General features: G+C 42.5%; 1 protein-coding gene across 1 annotated transcript in view; it reads left to right on the top strand.

The window, feature by feature from the left end:
* armc3 (armadillo repeat containing 3) overlaps positions 1 to 20,365 on the top strand; it is a 104,419-nt gene that overhangs the window by 44,622 nt on the left and 39,432 nt on the right. Inside the window, exons 6-8 of the mRNA XM_080211186.1 lie at positions 9,908 to 10,083; positions 10,793 to 10,987; positions 19,924 to 20,107. Of these exons, the coding sequence (XP_080067312.1) occupies positions 9,908 to 10,083; positions 10,793 to 10,987; positions 19,924 to 20,107 (555 nt within the window). The remainder of the gene's footprint in view (positions 1 to 9,907; positions 10,084 to 10,792; positions 10,988 to 19,923; positions 20,108 to 20,365) is intronic.

The raw sequence follows: 20,365 nt of genomic DNA on the forward strand, positions 1-20,365 counted from the left end.
GATGCACTCATTTTTCCCCCATTTTGTTTCCTAACCGCAACTAACCCCATGCACTCCACCGGACTAAAATTCCCCACTTAAGGGACACATTGCAGAAACAGGCTTCATGGCGATTAGTCACTACCAACGTTTATACTTCACATGAACCTCTTTGCATCCCACTTCATCTAACTCCTCACTATCTAACCCTAACAGTGTATCCTTCTATTCATGTCTTCAGATGTGCTTATGTGGATTTTCCTTACATCTGTGATATTCTCCTCGACAGCTTTTTGTCACATACTTGGGGTTGGATTTTTGTCTTCAAGGGAATTGGGAGTCAGGATTTTTCCCAATTCCACAAGTCTGCCTCTGTCTCAGCTGTTCCCAGCTGCCATATTTTCATCCTGAGAAGATGGGCACGAGCTGGAGGCAGGTCCACTATCTCCCAAAGAAGGCCTGAGCTGGCAATAGAGGCAAGTTGGAAGGTCTGCCTCCATCTATTGGGACATGGCCCAGTTTGCAACACGGTTATTAGGCCATCTAGCCTTCGTCCCCCTCTAGTAGTCCCCAAAACTTTCTACAACCAGGGTTTCCTCAAATCAAGTCTGAGTGTATTGCAGACAAATCATCCATTAATCTGTAGATCCATTGTTATGATTATTTCAAGAGTAAAATGTGTATTAGATATACCATGGTCTTTTTTTGTACAGCAATTCTTACTTTTCCATTCAGTATTGGATGAGCCTTCTTTCAACTAAAGCTTGGGCAGATATATTCAATCCCCATCAAAACCTGCTCCCTTTCAAGAGATTCCTCTTCTCTCCTGAATCAGGCTAAACCATATTGTTTGCAAATGTGGGGTGTCCCTGTTTGAATTTGAGTTAAGCTTTCAACTCAATATCTTCAGCTGAGCGTTGGAACCATTTCTGAGTCTTGACTCAACGCTGACAATTGACACACTCACCTCTGAGACTTTTAAAAAAAATTGTTCATGGGATATGGGCATTGCTGGTTAGGCCAGCATTTATTGCCCCATCCCTAATTCCCCTTGAGGAGGGCAGTTAAGAGTTGACCTTATTGGTATGGATCTGGAGTCACCTGTAGGAAAGAACATGTAAGGACAGTGGATTGCCTTCCCTAAAGGACATTAGTAAACCAGATCGGTATGACAATCAACAATAGTTTCATAGTCATCATCAGACTTTTAATTCTTGATTTTTTTAAATTGATTCCTAATTTCACCATCTGCTGTGGTGGGATTAGAAACCAGAACGTTACTTTGGTCTCCTAGTTACTAGTCCAGCGACAATACCATGTTACCATTGCTTCCCCTGTGATTAGAGTGTTTACAATGTAAAAGCAAACAAGTACTAAAGAAAGACTAGGGCGTTACTTAGCAACCAAGAGTCATTTAGGTTAGAAAGAATTTGAGTTTTGTTTTTAAACTGGACCCTGTAACATTTGGAGAGGAAACAGCTGTCTCAGAAACTGCCAGATGCAGAGAGGCAGATCTATGGAGTCACGGCAAGAAAGCAAATCCCAGAAGCTAAAGAACAGATAATTCAAGAATCCAAGGATGAAAAGAGATGTCCTAGGAAGATGCAAGTCAAAATGACAAAGGAACTGGAAATTAAGCAATATACTGTTCACTGAAGTTGAAGAAAGGAGCAGAGAGAGGCTTCCTATTAAAGATAGATCTGAAAGTTGCAGACCTGATGAAATGGACTTGTGAGAAGCCAGATATCTGAACTAATTCAAGGGTGATTAAGGTGATACCTTAATACATACAGCCTGTGAAGCAGTGGTGTTCTGTTGGCATAGCTGGGTATCAGAAAGGTTGTGTGGAAGGTAGAATGCACATGGATATTCAAAGCAGAGGAATACTGAAAGGAGAGATTGAAATCCTGGATGTGGATCCATGGTGATGGCACATGATAGAGGGAAAGCATTGTTTAGCAGAAGATTTTGTTTGGAAACACTCAAGTTCCAGTGAGACCAACTGACATTCAGCATGATAATCTCATTTCTCATTTGGTGAGAAATGCACAAAAGTTGTATTGTGTGGTGTCCACTACTTAGTTTCAGAGTGGGGTGTGTCTAACCACAGTTGGCCTGTTGGTTGAAAGGGAATATGTACTTACCAAGAACATTATTGTAAAAGATACATTTTGTAACTTTTGTTATCCTTAAAAATCAGTGTACACTTGTAAAGATAAAGGAGTCTGAAGTATAATAAACATCTTTTTGGTTGAATACTGTGACTTTGTTCATCAGTATTTATAAACTAAAATAGAATTTACAGTCAGTTGAGCCAGAGTTTCATTCTGGGACCTTTCCATCTAGCAATAACATCAGCTAGGATAGTAACACTATCAACTCCATCTCTCACCATGAAAACAGTCTGAGGTTAAGCCTGGCTGTTCACAATCTTGGTTGTCACATTTAATCCTGAAATGTACTTCTGACCGCACATTTATGCCATTTCTAAGACCATCTATTTTCAAATCTGTTGCATTACTTGACTTCACCCCTGTCTTGGCTCATCTGCTGCTGAACTCATAATCCACACTTTTGTTACCTCTAGACTTGATTATTCCAGTGCACTCATGCTGTTCTCCCACATTCTACCCTCTGTAAACTTGAGATAATCCAAAACTCCCCTGCCAATGTATATTAATTGACAGCATGTCCCTTGTTTAAGAAAGGAAACAGGGACAATCCAGCAAATTGTAAGCCGGCGAACCTGACATCAGTGGTGGGGAAGCTTTTGGAGATGCTACTAAGGGACAGAATATATGCACATTTGGAGGAAAAGGAACTAGTTAGTGACAGGCAGCATGGTTTTGTACAGGGTAGGTCAAGAGTCACCAACTTGATTGAGTTTTTTGAAGAGGTGATGAGGGAAGAGCTGTGGATGTAGTTTACATGGATTTTGGTCAGGCATTTGACAAGGTCCCGCATGGCAGAATGGTACAAAAACTAAAATCACATGGGATTCGGAGTGGGCTGGCTAGATGGATACAAAGCTGGCTTGGTTACAGGAAACAGAGTAGTGGTGGAAGGGTGTTTTTCAGAATGAAGATCTGCAGCTAGTGGCATTCCACAGGAATCAGTGCTGGGATCTCTTGTTGTTTGTTGAATATATAACTGATCTGCAGGAAAATGTCAGTGGTCTGATTAGTAAGCTTGCAGATGTTGTGAAGATTGGTGGAGTTGCCTGCAGTGCTGAGGATCGTCAGAGGATACAACAGGATATTGATAATTTGGAGACTTGGGCAGGTGGAGTTTAATCCAGACAGATGCGAGATGATGCATTTTGGAGGATAAAATTTACATATGAATTATACTGTAAAGGGCAGAACCCTTAGGAATGTTAACATACAGAGGGACCTGGGTGTGTAGGTGCACAGTTTCTTAAAAGTTGTAACACCGACGGCCAAGATGATTAAGAAGGCATATGGCATGCTGTCTTCATCAGCCAGGACATTGAGTACAGGAGTTGGGAAATCATGTTGCAGCTATATAAAACTTTGGTTAGGCAGCATGTGGAGTATTGCATGCTGTTCTGGTCACCTCATTATCAGATGGATGTGGAAGCTTTGGAGAAAGGTAAAGAAGGTTCACCAGGCTGTTGCCTGGTCTCAAGGATATTGACTATGAGGAGAGTTTGAATAAACTAGGATTGTTTTCACTGGAAAGACAGAGACTGAAGGGAAAACTAATAGCGGTCTACGAAATTGTGAAAGGCATAGACAGGATGGATAGTCAGAGGCTTTTTCCCAAGGTGAAAATTCAATTACAAGGGAGCACAGGTTTAAGGTGAGGGGGAAAATTCTAAGGGCGATGTGCAGGGTAAATTTTTCATGTGGAGCATGGTGGATGTCTGGAATACACAACCACAGGATGTAGTGGAAACAGACACAAAAGCAACATTTAAGAGACACATGGATGGGTACATGAATAGGGAGGAAATGGAGAGTAAAGGCAGAAGGTTTTTTGAGTTAGGGCATCATGATTGGCACAATCCTGGAGGGCCAAAGGGCCTGTTCCTGTGCTCTACTTCTTTGTTGTCTCTTTGTCCCATTGACTTATCACTACAGTACTTGCTGATCTTCTTTGGCTTATAATTTGCTGGATTTTGATTTTAAAATCTTCATCCTTATCTACAAATCCCTGCATGTCCTTGCCTTTCCCTAACTCTAATTCCCTTCGCAACCCTCCAGTATACCCATGTTTCTCTAATTCTGGCCATTTATATATTCCCAGTCATAATTGCTCCAGCATAGTTGGCAGTCCCTTCAGTTGCGGGGGCTTCAAGTGCTGGAATTCCCTACCTACGCCTCTTTGCATCTAACCAGCTTGCCTCCTTTTAAGACATTCCTCAGAACCTTCCATTTTGACCAAGCTTTTGAATATATGATTTAATGTCTCCTTGTTGTCATTTTGTAATGCTCCTGTGATGTGCCTCAGGATGTTTCATTATGTTAAAGGTGCTATATAAATATAAGTTGTGAATAGAATAAACAAAGGAACTATTTATTCTGATGGGGGAATGGAGAGCAAGGAAGATAACCTTGAAATTATAGTTCAGCTGTTCAGGAGCAAATTCAAAAAAAAAAGTTTTCACACTATGGATAGTAAAAAATCTGAGATTTTCTCTCCCAAAGGATATGGATGATGATGCAACTGAAGCTTTCAGTACTGAAATAGATCATGGTGTCAAGGGATAGGGAAAAAGCAGGTAAACTGAGTTCTGTTACAAATTAGTCATGATGTAGTTGATAGGCTGAATGACCTACTCCTGTGTCCTGAAACTCTGGTGCTAATATCCTATGACGTGCCATTTACTATCACCTTACTTTTCACTCTTGTTCTCACTGACTTATTGTCACCAATCCCCAAAAATCTTCAATATAAAATTTGTGATCATGTGTTTGATTTTCTCCATAACATCTCCCCTCCTTATCTTGTAATCTACAACAGCTGCAAATACTACCCTTCCCATACTCTTACTCCTTCAAACCTCCTTTTGCTTTTCTCTTCTTGCTTCCAAATTTTAGCTACCTTCGATTCAACTCTGAATTTCCTTTCTTAAGACTCCGACAAATTTTGGTTATCCCTTCAAATATCTTTTTTTTGGTTTGTTTTTTATTTATCTCATATTTCTGTGAAGAACCTCGGAACCATCATCTATAGTACACGTGATATAAATGTCAACTACTTTATTGCATGGAAGGTTATCAATACAAAGAAACTTCCTTTGTTGCTATCCTGCCCCCCTGTCCACCCCACACCTTCAGCACACGCTTCACACATTACACAATATCTATAAACTCAGATAACACATTGTGTTGTTGAAGAAATTCATAACTGAGATACGTGAATATTCCCAAAAATGAAATGCATGTAAATAGGTTCACTATTAATTGACAGCCCAAAATGGTCCTGGCCCTTGATGTGGGTTTGGGCATGACATTGCCATTCAGGAACCGGACGGGTGCTCATTGTAATTATGGACATAACACAAACAATAGTAATAGTTTGAAAAATTGAGCCCATACTTTCCACAGACATTTTGCAATTTTTTTCCATTAAGGATACCTGAGAGAAAATTCTACATTGGGACCGATTCCCAAATATAATCAAATTAAATTGATCATAATTTCAATCTGGACTGTCACCTTATAACTTCACATTGCAACACAATACACAATCACAGGCCATTCTATCATCTACGCTTAATTGGTTTTGCAGGATTTGAATTCATAAATGAGGATAACAATCTTTTCTAATCTCTAAATTCATTAATTTCTCAATGATAGTTAATAGTTTGTTGATTATGCTGCTAAAGAAACGCTGTGAAGGGCTTTATTTGATTAAGAACAGGGCTCAAGTCTTTTTGATTTCTTGATGAGTCTGCACCTCGATTTTTGGTTGCATCTCAGCCCCATGCTCCTAATCCTTGGCCACCTGATGCAGAGGAAGGTGGCAGATTAGGTACTTCATGGGTCTGCCCTGAGGCCTGACCAAGGTGGTCATTAACAGGTTCAGATAGCAGGCCAAGGTGGGGGTTGTTTGACTTGACTGTCCCTCTTCTGAGGCTGTGTTTCCACCTGGGTGTCCGTACAACTGTGGGTATTCCAAGGTCAGACATGCAACATCAGCCTCAGGAACAATATTATTTAATTTGTTAAGTTTCCATTAGTTTTTGTTTCTTTTGTCATTGTGCCTCTTTAATGGGCTGTTAATTGGTTGATTTGCAATTAGTCCATTTATTCAAATAGTATATTCAAAATGTATAAAGCAGTTGGTTCATGTGGCTGGAGGAAGGGTATGAGAGCTGGGGTGACCAGAATTAGAAATGTCCTGAATGGTGAAGAGTGGACTGGATGACACCACAGCAACTTAAGCATTACATGCCTATTGATATCCAGCCTTAAAACTGATATTTGGCCCCAGCTGCAATCAAGGTGCTGAGGCAGCTCAAGCATGTGGTGGACTCCCATCTGAACTGATCCCCATTCAGACCCAATTTCACATTGGCCTTAAATCCCAAAACCTCCTTCTACAATCTTGGCTCAACAAATTGAACCTCCTAGCAGAAATTTCCTCTGCCTTTTTGTTCTGCTAGGAGGCACTTCCTGAATAGGCTGCTGCTGCACAGCCTTCGCCTTCTTTCCCTCGCCAACTGTCTGGACACGCTGTGGATTTCTGTCCTGAAATAGAAGGAGCCCCCAGTGGAGGTTTCTTTTTATTGGGGTACTTTGCCATTGGGATTTGGCATGAAGGGCATTGCATGCAGCAGTCTCATGCAATAATAGGTTAATGGGATCATGGACTCCCAGGTCTCCTATTTTCTGCGGTCTTGAGGAGTCCGTATTCCATGTGCATATCGATTGAGTGAGCTTGCTGTCCCTTTTTGATTATTTGAAGTTGGTGCTCCTCAAGTTTTGATTGCACTTCAACCTCACCATCTGAATTTTTGATGGAGAGGCGTGGGTAGATCAGGGGACCTTCTTGTGCATCTGGTCAACATGAGCATTGATGTGGGTATGCCGGTGTTGGACTGGCGTAAACACAGTAAAAAGTCTGACAACACCAGGTTTTAGTCCAACCTATTTATTTGATAATATTCTCACAAGCTTTCGAGGGGACAGCCTCTTTGTCAGGTGAATGGAGAGTTCTGGCCTCAGACAGAGCATATAAAGCACAGACAGTTTAGAGATTACTGATTAAAATGCGAATCCTTACACCTAACCTGCTGTTCAAGACCTGAAGTGGCTGACAATGTGAGTGGTAGGAGCACTGATCACAGTTTAAAGAGATGTGTATTGTCTCCAGACAGTACAGTAAGTGAGGTTTTGCAAACCCAGGCAAGTCACGGGGGTTACAGATAGTGCGACATGAACCCAAGATCCCTGTTGAGACCGTCCTCATGTGTGCGGAACTTGGCTATCAGTCTCTGCTCAGCGACTCTGCGCTGTCGTGTGTTGACCTTCGGGTAAGCATTCTCCAAGGCGGCCTTCACAACACACGACAGCGCAGAGTCGCTGAGCAGAGACTGATAGCCAAGTTCCGCACACATGAGGACGGTCTCAACAGGGATCTTGGGTTCATGTCGCACTATCTGTAACCCCCGTGACTTGCCTGGGTTTGCAAAACCTCACTTACTGTACTGTCTGGAGACAATACACATCTCTTTAAACTGTGATCAGTGCTCCTACCACTCACATTGTCAGCCACTTCAGGTCTTGAACAGCAGGTTAGGTGTAAGGATTCGCATTTTAATCAGTAATCTCTAAACTGTCTGTGCTTTATATGCTCTGTCTGAGGCCAGAACTCTCCATTCACCTGACAAAGAGGCTGTCCCCTCGAAAGCTTGTGAGAATATTATCAAATAAATAGGTTGGACTAAAACCTGGTGTTGTCAGACTTTTTACTGTGTTTACAACATGAGCATTAACAGGGGTCGTCCAACCTAACTGTCTGCACCCCTTCCATGGCTGTGTTCACATCCAGGTGTCCCTACAGAGGGAGCATATGGAATCTGAAGCCTTCCGTGACAAGTGGGTGCTGCAAAAGCTGGAGTGCATCACCTACCCTGGAAACAATATTTTAATTTAGTTTGTTAAGTTTCCTTTAAAGTTTTTATTATTATGGTACCTCTTTAAGGGGCTGCTAATTCGTAAATTTTCTATTAGTTCATTTGTTTAGCTGATACTCAGAGTAAAGGGAGAGTTAACTGGGACACCGGGGTAGTAGTTAGGAAGGAACGATCTGTAAAGCCGCACAACATGAATAAACCTCCTCTCAAAGAAATGAGTTGTGTCTTGCTTCATACTTCATCGTCTGGCTTGCACCCATTTAACAATGATGAGCAGATTTTTATTCCAGGGCCCCAGTTCCAACGTTGAGCTGAATTTCAGGTCTGGACTCGGGAGTGGCTATGCTTGGACGCTGGAGAAGGGTTTCAAGAAAGTGGTCAATTAAGGACCAATCCCAGAAGCTGCCTGCTTATAGGCTAGATGTGGGAAACTGTTGGCAGCACACCAACTGATAGCACAAAATTGCTGGAATGTCCACCTCCAGACAAAACCTACCTCTGCTTCAAGATAAAAACTCAGCCTAATATTTCATTCAGATGAATATCTTCTGATGGGGAGACCTGATATGCTAGGTCTCCTTTAGTTGCTTTAAGACATCTCAAAACAACAAGTTGAGCAATCTTTAATAATATTTTTGTGAAGGAGTTTTTACTGTCTTAAGGTACAATGGCAAGGTAGCACAGAGAGCTTTACACTTCAGTTAACTTATTTGAAAGGCCTTAATGCTAATGTTTGGTCCCAAGTGTTGAAATTGTGTCTATGCAATTATGCTTGGTAGCACTCATTGTTTGGGCCATTTTGGTGCCAAAATAGTGTGCACGCAAACGCACATGTACTCGCTCATACTGTGAATTGCGCCACATGCATTTTAGCGAAGGTGTTAATATGCGTGCAGCTAAGTTCTGCCAGAATTTTGCTGAGCAAGTAGATCTTGACATCCGCCAGTGCTGCCATTTTGAATATCCATGGTCCATCCAGCTCTTAACTTCTCATAGCTGAACGCATGTTGAGCAGCATGTAGGACTTCCTGTCTTACCAGTGCTATTTAGAATGAATGTTAACCATTTGTTAATTACTGGTTGATTTCTTCTTGTATTTGGTGAAATTCTCTAAGTGTTTGGCACTGTCCATAGTTTCATATTTCAGAAGTATACAAGAAAAAAATGAAAAATATGGCATTGCTCATGTTTAGTCTGGAGTCTGATTATTGTTGTGATGTTTTCAGTTAGATTTGGACTCTCTTTGAGGTAATTTCCCTTTGAGAAGTTTAAGTTTATTTATTATGTCACAAGTAGGTTTACATTAACACTGCAATGAAGTTGCTGTGAAAATCCCCTAGTCACCACACGCCGGCACCTGTTCAGGTACACTGAGGGGAGAATTTAGCATGCCGAAGAACCTAACCAACATGTCTTTCGGACTGTGGAAGGAAACCGGATCACCTGAAGGAAACACACGCAGATACGGGGAGAACGTGCAACTCTGCACAGACAGTGACCCAAGCCGGGAATTGAACCTGGGTCCTTGGCACTATGAGGCAGTAGTGCTAACGATTGTGCCACTGTGCTGTGCTTCCTAGTGGCCTAAAATGGCCTAAAAAGAAAACACAGGTAATTGTAGTTCTATTAAACTCTTGAGCTCGACCGTGGACAATTTTAATTGTTTTTAACTTTCTGACTCCAGGTCAGGAGAACCCATCAAGAAAGAGTAGGGCTCTATTTCATTCCAATTTTGTTTGCTTGTGTAATAGTGTGACACATTGAATTGGGACAGAGAGAGAATGAGCGATTTTAACTGTTTATTGCCTCTTCTGCCTTCAGATGATGTTGTTGTCCATGAACTCGCTACTCTGTGCCTAGCTTCCATGTCCATTGATTTTACCAGTAAAGTGGAAATTTATGAGAAAGGTGGGATGGAACCACTCATTCAACTTCTTTCAAGTACAGATCCTGATGTTCAAAAGAATTCCATTGAGTGTATTTCAAATTTAGTTAAGGTAATATTTATTTTTCTTCAATTATGATTGACAAGCGTATTCTCAGACATAATGTGATAATACTGATTTCCTTAATTTAATGAACGTAATCAATATGTGAAACCAATTTAAAAAATCAGATGTCATGGGGGTTGCTGTTATGACCTTTTTAAAGTAATCCTAAACCAAACCCAAATTTGTATATATCTAATTTGCCAGTCACCTAAAGATGGGCTGTTGGCCCACAACAGTTGTTTAAAATAGTAGGCAGTACAAATTTTTTACATATACATAATATCAACAATATATAATATGAAAGCAAAACACTGTGGATGCTGGAAATCTGAAATAGAAACAGAAAATTCTGGAAAACCTCAGCATCTCTGAAGAGAGAAACAGAACTAATGTTTCGAATCTGTAGGATACTTCATCAGAACTTAATATGAAGCCTGCAATGCAATAATCAGGAACAGGCTAATGTGTACTGTAATGTGCAAGTCAATTTAACCTCCATACATCTTACGATCGTTGGCCATAAAATTGAACAATGTATGACTGAATACTGAGATACAAGGGCACAGTTTTTAATTCAATCAGGCAGAGTAAGTACAATTACGAAGTATGAATGTAATTAGGATTCACAGAAGTAAATTTATAGTATTTTTAAAATATTCATTCAACAGTGAATTAAAATTCTGAAGGTTATTTTCCTCTTGAATATTTTTTCTAGGACTATGTGTGTCGTGCTGCACTTAATGGAATGAACGGAATTTTTCCTGTGCTGAACCTACTGAATTCTGAATATCCTGTCATTCAACAGTTGGCATTGCAAACCCTAATAACCATATCCACTGATGTAGAGAGCAGAAAGGCACTGTGTCAGAACGACGGCCATGAAAGCCTTCTGCAGGTCCTTGAAACACCGGTAATAAAATTGTGTATTTTGTAAAAGTGCAGTGTTTGATCCAACTGTTAACAGTATGATGCAGTAATGGAAGTAGTTTCAGTACTTTCTTGAGCAACTGTGATATCACATGCTAGTCATTACCATAATGACCAACATACAATAGTAAATGAAATTTGAAATCAGTTCGTTTTGTCATGTGGCATCAAAATCAATTATTGATTCCATGTGTCCTGTATAAACAACAACTGTTGACTGAAAATTCTTCCCCAAATGTATAATGTTTTCCTCCTCCCATTCAAGCAAGACAGTAAAATAATTTTGACCCACTTGCTATTATGGAAAATAGGAATGCAACTAGAGACCATATTAGAACTTCATTTAGTAATGCCAGATTCACTTGAAGTGTAATAGCACATCAGCTTAACTTCCCATTTCAGGACAGAAGGTGATCAAATTGGGAAGCTCTTTCGTATGTCAAAAATTAGAAATGGCGCAGACTAAAGAAAAAAGTGAAAGACCATTTTAAAATTTGATTTGATTTATTATTGTCACATGTATTAGTATACAGTGAAAGTATTGTTTCTTGCGTGCCATACAAACAAAGCATACCATTCATAGAGAAGGAAAGGAGAGAGTACAGAATGTAATGTTACGGTCGTAGCCAGGGTGTAGAGAAAGATCAACTGAGTGCAAGGTGGGTCCATTCAAAAGTCTGATGGCAGCAGGGAAGAAGCTGTTTTTGAATTGGTTGGTACGTGACCTCAGACTTTTGTATCTTTTTTCCAATGGAAGAAGATGGAAGAGAGAATGTCCGGGGTGTATGGGGCCCTAATTATGCTGGCTGCTTTTCTGAGGCAGCAGGAAGCCTAGACAGAGTCAATCGATGTGAGGTTCGTTTGCATGATGGACTGGACTTAGTTCACAACCCTTTGTAGTTCCTTGTGGTCTTGGACAGTGCAGGAGCCATACTAAGTCTGCTATGGCATCTGCGATTTGCTGGATAGCTTGCGTGACTGATAAGCACTCACAATTTTTGTCTTGTACATCCCCAATCTCATTCTTTTGGATTAGTTTTATGTTTTATTTAAACTCATGAGAAAATCAGTTTGGCAAGTTTGAGCCTTTAAAAAATCGTGGAAACAGTGGTGGGATGTGACTAACAAAATTTTAAGATAAAGGCTTAGAATATTGCTAAAAAGAATTGACAGACTGTGGGTTCAGAGGATTTTAGAATTCTGCAAAGGATAACCAATAAATTAATATAAAATAAAATATGAAACTAGTAAGTGACATAAAAAGATTGTAAGTGCTTTTATGGTTTTTAAAAAGGAAGAGATTGGCAAAAGTGACTCAGAGAGAGGAAAAGTTAAAATGTTGTATGAGGAGATGCCAAATACTTTCTGACAGCCTTTATTGTAGAAAACACAAGGCACTAAAATTAGTTGAAAATGTGTAATGTAAAGAAATTAGCATTAGCAAACATATAGGGGGAGATTCTCCCAGGAGAATTCAGCGGGGCTGGATTAGTGTGATCCATGCAGGGCATCTGGTCCTGAGCACCACTTGCAGTGCCAGATTTCTGGCACTGACAGTTCCGTGCTGGAAATAGGCGTGGAGCTGTGTTAGGTGTGCTGTGCCGGTGGTTGGGCGGGGAGGTGGCGGGGGTGGGGTGGGGGGGGGGGGCAGATTTTAATATAATTTAAAAATGATTAACGATCCCGGGACTGAAGTCTCCAAGACCGCTAGCCTTCTCCCCAAACCCTCCCCCCCTCCCTCCCTGGGAGTGGTTCACTCAATGGGGTTTAGAGTAGCTCTCACTTTTGGAAAGCTAGCAGCCTGATCCTCCTCAAGTGAAGGGGTTACAGCCGGGGCCCCCCAGAAGGTCAGGTGGCGGGGGGGGCGCGTCCTGCTGTCACCCTGCAGACAGGATCAGTGTGGGAGGGGGCGAAGGAGGGAGGGAGGGAGGCCAGCGATTGGGGTACACTGAGGGTGTGGGTGTGGTCAATCTTCGGCAGGGGCTGGGTTGGCATTGTTGGTGGGGAGAAATCAGGGCGGGGAGGTGGAAGAGGGGATCGTGACTGGGCCCGGATATGGTCGGGGGGCCAGCGACCATAGGTAGCTACAGAGTGGGTGGTGGATATATTGATCTTTCAGAATTGTCTAGATTTTAGAATCGTCTTCTGGACTGCAAGGTAGCAAACCCAACTCCGCTATTGAAGAAAGTTGTTTGTCCATCACCATCGATGAGGACCTCGACACCATTAGTCATTTTGAGGCTGGTTGCAGTGTGTCCGAAGATGACTGATCAGGCCAATTCGGGCACGGAATGTCCTGGCACATATTGGACAGACTTGTGTAGATACTGTAGTTGTTACGCTGATGGCTCTAGACTTGCACAGTTTGTGCTTAAGTTGTGCTTCAGCAATACACCTTGCTTCGTAAGCTTGACAGCCTTTGTGGATGAGGCAGCGCCAGGTAGGGGGATTTTGTGCCAGCGTTTCCCAGGTGGTCGTGTCAATGTCAGGCGACTTCAGGGAGGCCTTGAGTGTGCCGTTAAAACGTTTCTTCTGCCCTCCATGTGAGCGCCTTCCAACAGAGAGTTCCCCAAAAAGGAGCTGCTTGGGTATGCGCTCCTCTGACATACAGATGACATGACCTGCCCACCTGGTTTGCCCTGTCATCAGCAGTGTGTGGACTGATGGTAGACTTGCTCTAGAGAGAACCTCAGTGTCCGGTACTTTGTCTTGCTATCTGATGCGTAATATTCTGCGAAGACAAGTCATGTGGAAATGATTGAGCTGTCTTGCATGCCTTTGATACACAATCCACGTTTCACAGGCATACAGGAGGGTAGTGAGTACCGCAGACCTTCAGTTTTGTTGCTGGGCGGATTCCTCGATGTTCCCATACAGTGGAGTGCGGTCTGCCGAAAGCAGAACTTGCCTTTGCTATTCTGCAGTTAACTTCTGTATTAATAGTCACTGCTTGGGAGAAGGTGCTGCCAAGATGAGTGAACTGGTCCACTGCCTGTAGTTTCTGCCTTTTGATTGTGATTATGGGTTCTGTGTATGGTGCATGAAGAGCAGGCTGGTACATGACTTGTGAGTCCAAAGTTGTCACAAGCCATGGAAAGTTTATTCATACGGACTTGTATCTCTGAGCCAATATACAGGGCGCAGTCATCAGCAAAGAGGAAGTCTCTCAGAACGGTCTCCTTCACTTTGAAAAGCTTGAAGTCTCCTCAGGTTGAACAGCTTCCTATCCACTCTGTACTTGAGGCTGATTCCAGCAACACTGTCCTGGAAGGCATCATTCAGTATGGCAGTAAACATCATGCTGAACAGTGTGGGTGTGAGCACACAGACCTGTTTGACGCCATTGGTGACTGGGAATGCCTCAGAGGATTCTCCGCCATCCAGAACTCTGGCCATCATGCCATCATGGAACTGGCGTACCATCCGAATGAATTCGGGGGGGGGGCGGGCAGCTGAACTTTGACATGATCCTCCACAGGCCTTGTCGGCTTACAGCATCGAAGGCTTTCGCGAGGTCAACAAAGGTATAGAGCTCGCGATTCTGCTCCTGACACTTCTCCTGAAGTTGGCGCGCAGCAAAAATCATGTCAATAGTCCCGCGACCTTTGCGGAAGCCACACTGTGACTCTGGAAGCAGGCCCAGCTCCAGATGAGTGACCAGATGATTTAGCAGGACTCTTGCGAGGGTTTTTCCTGTGATGGAGAGCAGCGAGATTCCTCGGTGGTTGTCGCATACTTGCCAATTGCCCTTCCTCCTGTAGAGATGTATGATGGAAGCATCTTTAAGTTCCTGAGGAATGGATCCTTGCTTCCAAAAGGACTGGAACAACTCGGTGAGCTTCTCGATAAGTACAGGACCAACGTAGGTCAGTTGATTGAAACCGGAGGTCGATATACTTTTCTCTGGAGTGGTCGTGGCAGCGATGAGCATCGTGATGCTGGAGTTGGATTCGCTGTCAGGAGTCACCTTGTTCAGAAACTTGATAGTCTATCCAAAGGTGTGAACAACCGGCTTATGACATTACAGCTTCTGCTACAGAACAGAAGTCAAGCCAACCTGATCAGCGCCTATGCCCTCACAATGAACAACCTGGACAAGATGAAACACAAGTTCTACGAAGAACTAAACGCCCTACTATCAGCAGTGAGCAGTACCTACAAGCTGATCTTGCTTGGAGATTTCAATGCAAGAGTAGGGTGTGACTCTGCAATCTGATACGGAGTCATTAGGAGGCATGGAGTGGGCAAGTGTAACAGTAACAGCCTACCCTTAATGAAGACCTCTGCAGCACATGACCTCGTCATCAGCAGCACAACCTTCCGTCTGCCTACACATAACGAGACCTTTTGGATGCACCCCTGCTCTAAGCATTGGCATCTCATTGACAATGTCATTGTCAGGAGAAAAGACAGGCAGGATGTCAGACTGACCAAGGCCATGTGTGGTGCTGACTGCTCGACAGATCACAGGCTCATTGTCCCCAAAATGAGGCTCCGCATCAGACCCAAAAGGCGATCACAAGGAAGCAAGGTTATGAAAAGAATCAATGCGGCCAAGCTAAAGAACCCCAGGATAGCTTCAGTACTGGCGGAAGACTTAGAAATCAAGCTTGCTGACATACACCTCGCAGACAACGCTGAGGATGACTGGGAACGCTTCAGGGGTGCTGTCCATACATTTGCACCGAAGATGCTCGGGCCCTCTACCCGCAAGCTGCATGATTGGTTTAATGAGAATGATGAGGAGTTACAGGCTCTACTTGTTGAAAAGCACTGTCTTCATCGGGCCTGTCAGAATGACCCATCGTCAGCTGCCAAGAAAAATGCTTTTACCAGTGCTTGCAGCACAGTCCAGAATAAATTGCGTAAAATGCAGGATGCCTGGCTGAGCACCAAGGCAGTTGAAGTACAGGGATACGCTGACAGAAACGACTTGAAATAGTTCTGTGAAGCCCTCAACACTCTCTACAGACCTCAATCTCTCAGGAGTTCCCCCCTACTGAATACAGATGGTACAACTCTCATTGCAGAGATGGCTCAGATCCTGCAGAGATGGGCTGAACACTTTGAAGCCATCCTCAACCGACCGTCATCTATTAACGATGAGGCAATAGACAGGATTCCCCAGGTTGATATCAGCAGCGCCATGGATGACCCACCGGTAGTAGCCGAAGTCACAAAAGCTGTCAGCCAGCTATCCTGTGGCAAAGCCCCAGGGACAGATGCCATACCCACAGAGATCTACAAAGCTGCTGGTCCTGTACTTAACGAGAAGCTCACCGAATTAGTAGGGAGGGAGGGAACATAGAACTATAGACCAGTTAGTTCTATATGTTTAGCAGGAAAGATACTAGAATATATGGTTAAGAATGTCATAACAGAGTAATACAGATTTATGAAATGGAAATAATGTTTGATAAATTTTTTGAAAGTTTTTGGAATTGTTACAAGCAAGTAAACAAAGGAGGATCAGTGGATGTAGTGCATTTGGATTTCCTAAAAGTAAGGTACAGTACAAGAGGTTATGAGACAAACTTCACACTCATGTGTTGGCAGCAATATATTAATGTAGATTGGTTATTGACTAACAGGCAGAGTAGACAATAGGAATAAATGGGTTATTTTTGGATTTATAGGCTGTAACTAAAGGATGTTCAAGGATCATTGCTTGAAACTGAACTATTTACAATTTATATCAATGACTTAGGTGAGAAGAGTATGTGTAATGTCTTTAAGTTTGCTAAAAAAAATTATATTGCGAGGAGGTTGCAGAGAGTCTGCAAAGGGGTATTACATGTAGTGATTGAGGAAATGGCAGATAGAATATAATACAGCATTGGAGAATAAATGTCTTCACTCGGAGGGTGGCGAATCTGTGGAATTCTTTACCACAGAAGACTGTGGAGCCAAGTCACTGAATATAGAAGATAGGAAATAGATTTTTAATATCTAAAAGCATCAAGGGGTATGGCGAGAGAGTGGGAGTATTACATTGAGACAGGGGATCAGCTATGATCATATGGAATGACAGAGCAGGCTTAATACTGTGATTTGAATTAGTTATTTTACAAAGAAGAACAAAATCAGCCTGGGAAACAGGCCCTTCGGCCCAACGAGCCCACGCTGCCATCTCAACACCACCTCTGTACCCATGACCCCTATCTAATGTTTTATGGCCATCCAGATTGAGGGAAAACTGATTTAGGGACAATTTATTCCTGCCAATCAGCCTCACAGCACATCTTTGGGGTTTGGGAGGAAACCGGAGCACCCGGAGAAAACCCACGCAAGCACGGGGAGAATGCGCAAACTCCCACAGACACCGGCCCAAATCCATGTGTCTGCACAGCAATCAGCGATAGTCACTGAGCTGTCATCTTGCCCCGTATCTTGTCCAGTTTAGGCACACACTAACGACATGAAGCACTAGGCCAATCTCGAACAACCAAGAGCAGCCCCAGTACGACCCATCGCGTGTATGCCCCTCGTTGGACACGAGGTGGACCGACTTAAAACCTGTGAATGAAAAGAGAAAAGCATTATTATCATACTATACCCATTTACATTTCTAGGGACACCCCAATGCTAATGACCCTTAATTAAAGGTTCTCCTATATCCACCCATCTCCAACTCAGTCATGTGCCTAAGTTACTCTTAAAGGAGTCTAGCGTGTTTGCTTCCACCACCTTACTTGGCAGAGCATTCCATACCCCCACTACCCTCTGTGTGAAAAACCTCCCTCTAATATCTGTGTTGTACCTCTCCCCCCTCACCTTAAGTCCATGGCCCCTTGTCCTACGTGACTCTATCATAGGAAATAGCTTACCTCTGTTTACTCTATCCATACCCTTCATAATCTTATATACCTCTATTAGATCCCCCCTCAGTCGGTGTCTTTCAAGGGAAAAGAGCCCCAATTTCTTCAATCTTTCCTCATACCCCAGTCCTTCCATACCAGGCAACATCCTGGTAAACCTCCTCTGCACTCTCTCCAGAGTCTCCACGTCCTTCTGGTAGTAAGGCGACCAGAACTGTATGCAGTACTCCAAATGCGGCCTAACCAACGTTCTGTACAACTGCAACATTAGACTCCAGCTCTTATATTCTATACCCCTTCCTATAAAGGCTAACATACCATAGGCTTTCTTCACCACACTCTCCACTTGCACTGCCACCTTCAAAGACTTGTGCACTTGCACCCCCAGGTCCCGCTGCGACTCTATACTCCTTACAGGCTTACCCTTTATCATATAACTTCCCCCTACATTATTCCGGCCAAAATGCATCACCTCACATTTATCTGGATTAAACTCCATTTGCTACGTATCTGCCCAATCAACCAGCCTATCAATATCCCGCTGTATTGCCAGACACTGCTCCTCACTGCCCGCCAATCCAGCCATCTTGGTGTCATCAGCAAATTTGCTGATCACACCACCTACTCCCTCTTCCAAATCATTTATATACACTACAAAGAGAAGAGGTCCCAGTACTGAGCCCTGCGGCACACCACTAGTGACAGACCTCCAGCTAGAAAAGGACCCCTCCACTACTACTCTCTGACTCTCTTTGCAAGCCAGTTCTCTACCCATCTAGGCACCTGACCACATATCCCATGAGCTTTAATCTTCTGTACCAACCTACCATGAGGGACTTTGTCAAATGCCTTACTGAAATCCATATAGACGACATCAACGGCTCGTCCTTCGTCGACCGTTTTTGTCACCTCCTCAAAGAATTCTACCAGATTCGTAAGGCAAGACTTCCCCTTTACAAAGCCATGCTGCGTATCCTTAATCAGATCGCAACGCTCCAAGTGCGCATACATCCTATCCCTAAGAATCCTCTCCATCAACTTACCTACCACTGACGTTAAGTTCACCGGCCTATAGTTACCTGGGCTATCCCTCCTACCCTTTTTAAACAACGGTACCACGTTAGCTATCCTCCAGTCCTCTGGGACCTCACCTGTGTCCAAAGAAGAGACAAAGATTTGCGTCAGAGGCCCAGCAATCTCATCCCTCGCCTCTCTAAGCAGCCTAGGTTAAATGCAGTCAGGCCCCAGAGATTTATCGGTCTTAATGCCCTCTAAAAGCCCCAACACTTCTTCCCTCGTAATCAATAGATCTTTCAATCGGTCTACCGCTCCCTCAATGACCGTACATTACATTAATAATCAGTTTGGGAGAGCCAACTCGTTCCTGAAAATTTTACTGGTATTGTCTTCTTATTAAAAGATACTGTTTTGTGTTCCTGTGGAGCTGTACTCGTCTGGCCTTACATTTAATTTAACCTGTCCTTATCCTATCTTTATTAACTGGCTCTTTGAATATTTTCCATGACTGGTGGGGAAAATATAACATTTTTGTTTTAATTTCCTTAGGTTTGATTTAATTTTGTAACATTTTCATGGTGGTTTGCATGATGAAATTCTTGTGGTATTGCTGTTTTAAGATAGGCATTTGATTTTGGACACTTCGGGCTGTGTATACTTAAATCTATAATTAGACAATTTTTCTGAAATTGAACCTTTTCATCACATGATTGGATGTACAATTCAGGTGAGGCATGTGAATATAGTTTACTGGCCTACTTAAAATAGGAATTTGATTCAATTTGCTCCGTATACCAGCTCACTGGCTGGCTTCCATGATCAGTGCACACAGTATGAAGTCATGTCATGCGATTACACTTCCAGTTACAGGTTTCTGCTGGAGTTTATTTGCTTTATTCAATGGAATTTAATTGGTTATTAAGGCTCCAAAGAAAAATACTTTACAAAGTAGAAGACAATTTTATAATTTATGATTCATGATTTTTACAGTGATATTCAGAATATTTAACAGTTTTTGCACAAAATTGCAAATATTAATACTACATTTTAATATTAGTGATTGCATTTATTTTGTCCCCCCCAGGAATTTAGTGATCTTCATGCAGATACATTGCATGTACTGGCAAACTGTCTGGAAGAGTCACAGAATGTTGCAATCATCCGTGAAACAGGAGCCCTGGAAAAGCTTTTGGTATTAGTGGCTACATCTACTTTTCCTGAGGCACAAAGGCATGCAACTAACGCAATAACAAAATCAGCTCGTAATAGTATGTCAGAATTTAATTTTGAAAAACATATTTAAGACACAGTATTACCTAGATTGAAACAATAGGAAATTTCTCTTGGTTATCATTTGATGAAAAATAATTATTAGCACTCTAGGTAAATACAGTACAAATAATGCTTTTTTGCCTGCTGTCACTGGTATGTGTAACAGCACTGCATATTTTTGTATAAAAAGTAAATGATTGTTGTTGGGGAATATCAATGATATACAAATTTACACTGGGATGTTTTAGAAGGTG

This window comes from Carcharhinus amblyrhynchos, chromosome 2 (assembly GCF_965287045.1).
Source record: "Carcharhinus amblyrhynchos chromosome 2, sCarAmb.v2.hapA, whole genome shotgun sequence".
NCBI classification, from domain to species: Eukaryota; Metazoa; Chordata; class Chondrichthyes; order Carcharhiniformes; family Carcharhinidae; genus Carcharhinus; species Carcharhinus amblyrhynchos.